Below are 8,120 nucleotides of genomic sequence, written 5' to 3'. Positions count from 1 at the left end.
AAATACCCATTATCAGGCGAGCTATGACCTGAAAGTCAACTAATAAACTATTACAACAAATAGAACATCAATTTTTTAAAAATTTTAAGGAAAGAAGCATATAGAACCCAGCCACCTTTTACAGTATTTAAATTACAGCTTTTGGCCTATACTCAATGGGATTAGGTGGCAGACACTTTACTCCATGTAACTGGAGAAGTATTGAAAATGGGAATTCAAAAGGAAAGACACATTTTATAGACATGCATGATTCACCAAACTCACGTTTCGACAGACTGTAAAGGAAAATAGCACTTAAATGGAAAGTAAGAAAGGATACAAGCAAACAAATCACTGAGAGATTGTGAATTGGCATTCACCTGCATGGGAATATTCTCATCCTTTTGCCTGCTGCTTTGGCGGATGACACCATTTCCACTGGCACTGATCAATGGCTTTGTCCTTGGAACCGGAGTCTCTTCTCTTTTTTTATGGAGAAAGCCCCATCCAAGAAAAATGGAGACTAATACAACATACAGAATTGTGACAGCAACTTCAATACACTTCACCTGCACCAATCAGGAGTTGGAACTGCATAAAACTTGTTTTGATGCAACAAAGACAGATTTTACAAGTTATTCTCAGTGCTGAAATACAATCTGAGCCATCATGTTTATAAAATATAGAAGCAAATATATCATGTGACCCAATATAATGGGCCTTTATTCACCTTGAGAGACCCAAATCTCACTGAACAAGAACCTTCTGTCTGAGCAGGAGGAGGAGCTGAACTTGAGCAAACAGAAGCTGAAGGGCAATCACCACATGAACAGCCGAGTGATGTATCACTGCATGAATACGTAGACACGTTCATAGGTTTCATTCCAGATGACTCGGGAGCAGTTGCACTAAAATTAATTGCATATGGAGATCCAGGGACTCCAGGTGGTGCTAGTCTTCCAATAAATGCATACCACTCTGCCAAATTAAGTGTCAGCACAGCATGCAGATTACAGACTAGATAAAAGATGTCAGATTGTTATCCACGTCACCCCAATTCTCTCTCTCTCTCTCTCTTAACAAAAACAAAGAGCAACTTCCAGTTATAATGTGTGTGTGTGCGCGCGTGTGTGCGCGTGTGTATAACCTCTTCAACCCAATGCAACAGGCCCTCCTGAAAATGGTAACAGAAAGCCAAAAACTACACATACTGAGGCATGGCAGGATTAAGACATGTAGACCTTTTTTTACATGTGTGCATATATTCAATGTCAGGAACCAGGGAATAGACAATTTACCTCTGAAATTTTTAGCACCTGCACCAATGAACTCTATGGCTCTAGTATTCATAGTACCAAATTTTACATCCTTGCAAGATTCATATAACCCCTCACCAAAAGCGTCAGTTATAAAAAAATCAATTCCATCGACAGTAGAATTCTTTTTGACCTGAAAACAAGAAAATCATGAATTGCCAATTCAAAGCAAAATTTAGGACAATTGGTGCCACATACAAAACATGATACTTTAGATTAAATCATCTTTCCTTGAAGTGTTTAGAACCACTTGTACACAGTGTGGACGAAATTAAAATAATAAAATGGCCACTTAGGTAGAACTTACCTTGGAAATAGATGTGACATTGATAAACTGGCTCTGGTTCGGAGAGCATGTAAGTTCACAAAATAAATTCAAAAAATTTCTCAAGCATGCTGGGCAGCCCACAAGAAAGGGAATTGCCTACAAAAGAAGTTAATTGGTCAAAGAGGATTTCAAAATGAGAAAGAATTGGAGAAGAGAACTGTCACAATTTACACATAACTCAAAATGGAAAAGGTCTCAAACACCCCAACCCCTCCCAAAAAAGAAATACATACATTATAGGTGCACACACATATAAGAGGATTAAGATGCTTATGTGTAAAATTACTCTGAAACCTATAGCATTTTTTCTACACATTTTAGTCTTATAACCACCCTACTAGCCAGAAAACAGAAGCGATGAAGAGTCATTGTATTGTACGCATAGATATTTCCTGCAATTCCTTTCTTCCACCTTATATCCCCACTATCCTATGCAATTATTTTCCTCAACTTTCATTTATTCATCATTGACTTCTGACAATTCAAACTATGCACAGTGAGAAGGCTAGAGTCATCTCCAACTCAGCACCTGTCCCATAAAAACACAGGACCCTGTTACTTAACAACCATCAAATGTGAGAGCTGATTACTAAAGAACCAATCCTTAAGCCTCCTAAAGAGCCCCCATGCCAAAGGAAAAAGACGCTCTGGCATACAACCTTAGATTTGTTTAAAATCACTTCTCGACAAAGACCCTCAGAGCTATCTAAAATTAAAAAGTATACTCCTCATTATCTTTACTGTTGAGCAAACATTAGGAGATGGCGAGAGTAAACAAGATCCAAAATAAAATAACTAATATGGAAAAGTCTTGCAGCATAAAAATCTTACTTGCTGCACTTGTGATCGCAAGGTGTCAAATTGAGTCTCTGTACAACAGACATTTCCAGTTATCGTTGGGCACAAACTTTGAATTTTTGATGAAAGTAGCTCACCGGGCTGCAAAGCACAAGATATTGTACATAGTAACATTAAATTAACAGGCGAACATAATTTGAAAATCCAAACAATTTTGGAGTAATACAATCAAAAGAAGCACATATAAGCAAGTGTGGTTTCCTTTATTCCTTTCGGTTGGAAGGGAAGTCGTGTCAGCATGACAGAGAGGATAGGAATGAGGAGGGCCAGGTCTTGTCGAGGCCAACAGTTATGAATTGCCAGCTCAGGATAGCCACCATACCTCCATTAATAGGATGAAGCAAATAAAAGTATTTACCTTCACGGAAGGGGAACCAAAGGGACAGTTCAGAACCTTCCCATCACTACGTGCTCCACAAATGTCATACATAGCGCAATATCCTTCAGCGTGCCTTTCTCTAACCAAGTGAAAAGAAAATTGAAGAATTAAAACTATAAAGGTTTGCACTTCATAAAATTCATGAAAAATGAGACAGATTATATTCAAGAGTTTCAACCTTCTACTTCATCTGCTCAAGATATTGTACAATTAATGAAGACAAGAACTGATCTAGCTTTTACCAAGATGCTCTAATTATTTACAGTCCTGCATGATTATAATAAATATAAGAACTAATTTAACTTTACCTACATTGATTGTCAGTCACATGAATTGAAATTTGTCGACCAGATTAAAGTTAGCCAGCAGGAACATCACAAAATGGGAAAAGTATAGTAATCATTTGGTTATATCTACGAAAAGTATAATCTGGAACAATCAAAACCAAAACTAGGAATTTTTACAAACAAAATCAAGAACCATCATCCTTTCATTTCGATGAAAGTAATAAGGATTTTTCCACACCCCTTCTTCTTTTCGTTCTAGTACAAGTACAGTATTTAAGTAACCTCGCTTCACGAAGTCATGTTTAGTTCTATTTTAGGTTTATTACATAAAATAAACAGAATTAAGAATATCCATTCGTCTTTTCTTTGTGGTACAAGATTCAATAAGGCAGCTGACTACCTTGAGATCCAAATGTACATAGATTCTCTTACAGAGGAAGCAGATATCAGTACCAAAATTCACTTAAAGATAGAAAAATGCATGAAACTTACATTCCAGAGGAATTTGTTGTTTGTGCAGTCACTGTATAACCAATAAACAAGACCTGCACGGGTAAATTTTCTATTAAATCAGCTCTGTTCAAATTCCAAAACTACTCAAATCATATAAATTATTTTCATTTATTGGCATAAAAAATCGCCTATGCTTAAGCATTCACTTTCGAGGCATCTCTCTGTATGCAGAAATCTGATATTTCTCTAATGAGATCATGCACAATTCAGTACAAGTAACGACTAGTTAACCAACTTATAAAATTGGACGACTGTGTTCAAACTCCACAACAAGGTTGAAGAACATAGCAATATGTAATCCATATTATAAAAAGTTTCAGAATATCGAACAATTTTGCAAAGGAAGCTAGTCAAAACAGTTAATTTCCTTAACAAAATTCAAACACTTCAATTGAAAAGCGAAATTAAAAAAGAAGAAGAAAAGTCAATCAGCGAAAATCGTCCTTGTGCAACTTCTCACTCGCGATAATTCGTTCATTATACACAATGTGCTGCTACTGAAATAGGTTTCAGTTAACGGCGAATTCGTTGTTGTTGAGCTGAAATACGATGATGAGTCAAACCTGAAAGAGCGAAATAGTGAAGGAAATCCTGAGAAAACAAAGCATTATTGCTCTTGTTCCTATTGAAGAAGAAGAAGAATAGAACTCCTCCATTGCCGGAGCTAGAGCCGGAAAAACTCCTCCGGTTGTATTTGAAGATTTTGCTCCCTTTTTAAACTTGTCCTTGTAGTACAAATACAAAAGTCCGTCTCTTTTTTTCTGTACAGACGACAGAAAGAGAGAGAGAGAGAGTCAATGGATGAATATTTAGCACTCACACAATTTATTTATAGAAGAAAAAAGGATAATTAAAGCTCTGGTCTATTTTCCATTTATACTGCAACTAGTATTAAATTCTAATTCCTCACTTCACAAGTGTGTTTCCTATTTGCATGGTAATTCCATTAAATTTGAAATTGTGCATCTAAAAAAAAATCATAATATATAAATATATTTTAGTTTTAGATATCTATATTTTTTAACTTTTGACATGTACAAATAAATATTTAAATTTATATAAAATTAAACAAATAAACAAACACATTTTACATGGCATAATACAGATAGAATGCTACATAGGTCCGTGATAAAACACCAGTTGTATAGTATTCCAAATAAAAATTATATTTATATTTATTGTAGTAGATTGACGGAAATAGCCTTTCTTTCGGTTACGTATTGTTTTAATTATGTTTCCTCAAGGCTCGCGTAATTGAAACTGTATGATTCCTTCTTTTTTTCGATTTGAGTAATCATCATGTAAAAGCGCATGATCATTTTTACCCTTTATATTCGATTATTAAAATAACACTCCGTTTGGATTGTTCATACATGTTATTTTATTAGCATGTATTATAATTTGTTGTAAGATTGACTTTGTATCAAATTTTTAAAATTTATGATTTAAAGTAATTCATAGTTGTTATAAATTATTTCATTAAGAGTGAAATGAATATTTTAAAGTTAAATTGCTATTAAATGTAGAAATATGTCTTTTTTTTTTAACAGACTAAAAATCAATGAGTCATATAAATTGAGATAGAGAAATTATATTGTATTGTTTTAATGAACACAACATTTGAATAGATTCTATTATTTTCAACATAACATCACACATCAATACTTTAAAAGATAAACCTAAAAAAAGATATGATACGAAATATAAATATAGGGTGAATAATAAAATAATTAAAATAATAAGTGAAGATAACAACATAATCACATCATATTAATTATTACACAAAACAAATTTTTTGATATTATTTAGTAATAAATTTAATAATATAATACAATAAAATTTAAATAATTATTATATTGTTAGTATAATATGATAGATATTAACCATCCAATTAACATGTGACAAACTAGTAGTGTGGCGTGTGAGGGTGATTAAAGCCATTATTATTCTGTAATTGGAAATTTAACAACGCTACTTAAAAAGGGCCAGGTTATGTTTACAGTTTTATTGCTCATGTAAAGCAATAGTTAGTTCACCAAATTTACTTGCGTCACGTATTTTACCTAATTAAAAAAATGCATGACATCTGTTTTAAAAATATGTATAATTATTACAGTAATATATAAAAAATTTGATAGAGTGTGCTCTCTAAAATAAATTTTACGATCTGCAAATAAGAATAAATGGGTTATTGAACACTCTTTCTCTAAATTTTTACTTGTTCACTATATTAAATTTAAATATATATTTTACTTGTATAGTTTAGAAAGTTAAAAGATACTTTATTTTTATTATTAACTATAGTTATTTTCAAAACGTTGGATTTATTACTACAATCAAAAGTTAATATAGTAAAATTGTCATTCTATATAGTTACTTATGAAATGTGTCAATACTGAACAATTGAAAATTTACGGAGGATATAGGTATTGTATTACATTTAACAAAGGACAGTAAAGTTGAAATAAAAGAATAGAAAAAACAATTGAAAATACCTAGGTATAACCATGTGAACACATGAAACATTGGTTAAAAACTTCCTAATTAAAGTTAATTTGATACTTTGAAGGAAGTAGTTTAGGAAAAGATTCCCAATTAACTTTAATTACATACTACATGTCTTGTATTTCTCTCCAAACTCTTTGGTGACAGTCACTTTAATACTTTTGCGTGTTGGATTCGGCTTCACTCCATTTCTCTTCTCTCAATTTTTCCTAAGTTCTAGCTTGGATTGGAGACACATGTCACAATTTAGATTAAATGATTGAGATCTAATTGATTAAAACAAAGTCCTAACCATAGTTATTTACTTCCATATATTTGTTTCTTAAATATTTTTGCAATTTATTATATTTTCACTAAATATATTTAAAACTTTTCTTTACTGCGTTGCCTACATATTTAAAACTTTTACTAAATATTTTTACTTTTTTGACAAAAATTATAATACATTTAAACATTTTTATTATTCTAATAGAGTATTAAGAACTACAATGTCTATAGAGCAATATAGACTCCATCTAGGGAGTAAGAAAGAATTTAAAGTTGAGTGACAAAATTTATTTTACTCGTAAAATATTTAAGAAAAAATGTTAGGTTACCATTTTTTATTTTTTTATTTGGCAAATATTATTTGAGAAATGGCAAACGTTAGGGAAAAAAGTAAAAAAATCAGCAAAAAATTACTCAAGTAATTAAGAAAAGAAATTCTTTTAAATATATTTAGGAAAAATATAGTAAATCTAGAATTGTTGGATTGTAAAATTATTTAAGAAGGAAACATATGAAATTAAATAACTATGATTAGGACTTGCTTTTATTAATTAAATCTCAATCATTTATTCTAAATTATGACATGTGTCTCCAATCCAAGCTAGAACTTGGAAAAAATAGAGAGTAGTCAGATTCCTTTACTATAGTATAAAAAATAAAAATAAAAAAGGAAACATGTAGTATATATTTATGATCTTTAATTCCATTCTCTTGCATTTGCATGTCACATTTTTTTTTTATTAAGAGTATAAATATTTTTGGAATTAATGTTTGTTTTCCAACTCCTGAATATTTAAGATTGGTCACACGTGTTTTGACGTAAGCTAAAAGGATAAATATATATAAAATTTAATTCTTATGTCTAGATATACGCTAACAAATCCCAGAATATCTAATTCTTTATATATTGTATTATTACATAAAATATTGTATACGCAGTATACATCTCAAGTCTACACAATATATTAATAAATTATCGAATATTTATGTCGTATCTTCAATTTACATTAATATATTAATGTAGATAATTTTAAAAAAGAATCAGAATTATATTAATGATTTTCAAAAAGGATTAAGATCCATCAAATTATTGATGTTTCATTCCAAATTCTAAGCATTAAAATATATTACAGACGTGAGTATTATTATTATTATCATAAATGAGATTTTTAATATATCTTATGATTCACAAAGATTTTCAAAATTTGGACTTTCTCAAACTCATATTCTAAAATTTTTCTAACGGAGGTTTTTTTGTAAATCATGAGAACGTTTGGTAGCTGATTTGGAGATTGATTGTGTAAATATTAGATTTTATATAAGTAACATCATGTTTAATACTTCCTTCATTTCATATTAATTGAATTTTTGAGACATTTGTCATTTTTTAAATTAACTTAATTGTTTAGTTTACAAGACTACTTTTAGAGTGCTCTTCCAATTTTACCCTTCATTTGGATTTTCAATGTGATTACTTCAATAAATTTGACAATAATTAGTAAGGGTAAAAATGGAAAAGTATGTTCAATTTATGTCTTAAACTACTTTTCTTAAAGGGTGTGAAACACCTCAAAAATTCAATTAATATGGAATGAAGGGAGTAACTGATTAAGAGGTAAGTTATTTACGTATAAAATTAATATAATATTTGATTTGCTATTTTAACTCTGATTAATAATGCCTACATA

The 8,120-nt window shown here is 30.8% G+C and overlaps 1 protein-coding gene across 1 annotated transcript; it reads right to left on the bottom strand.

Annotated features, from left to right (window-relative positions):
• Nucleotides 1-136: 136 nt before the first annotated feature.
• LOC125850473 (NPC intracellular sterol transporter 1-related protein 1-like) lies at nt 137-4,446 on the bottom strand (the record flags this gene model as incomplete). Its single annotated transcript, XM_049530316.1, has 9 exons — nt 4,224-4,446; nt 3,640-3,692; nt 2,840-2,939; nt 2,455-2,562; nt 1,603-1,719; nt 1,278-1,428; nt 710-957; nt 360-548; nt 137-190 (listed from the first exon to the last, which is right to left on the bottom strand). Coding segments are annotated over exons 1-9 (1,113 nt in total), but the record flags the coding sequence as incomplete, so codon positions are not given.
• Between the last annotated feature and the right edge of the window lie 3,674 nt (nt 4,447-8,120).

Source organism: Solanum stenotomum, unplaced genomic scaffold, assembly GCF_019186545.1.
Source record: "Solanum stenotomum isolate F172 unplaced genomic scaffold, ASM1918654v1 scaffold17506, whole genome shotgun sequence".
Lineage (NCBI taxonomy): Eukaryota > Viridiplantae > Streptophyta > Magnoliopsida > Solanales > Solanaceae > Solanum > Solanum stenotomum.
Note: the sequence above shows the minus strand (reverse complement) of the source record. Positions and strands in the feature narration are given on the sequence as shown.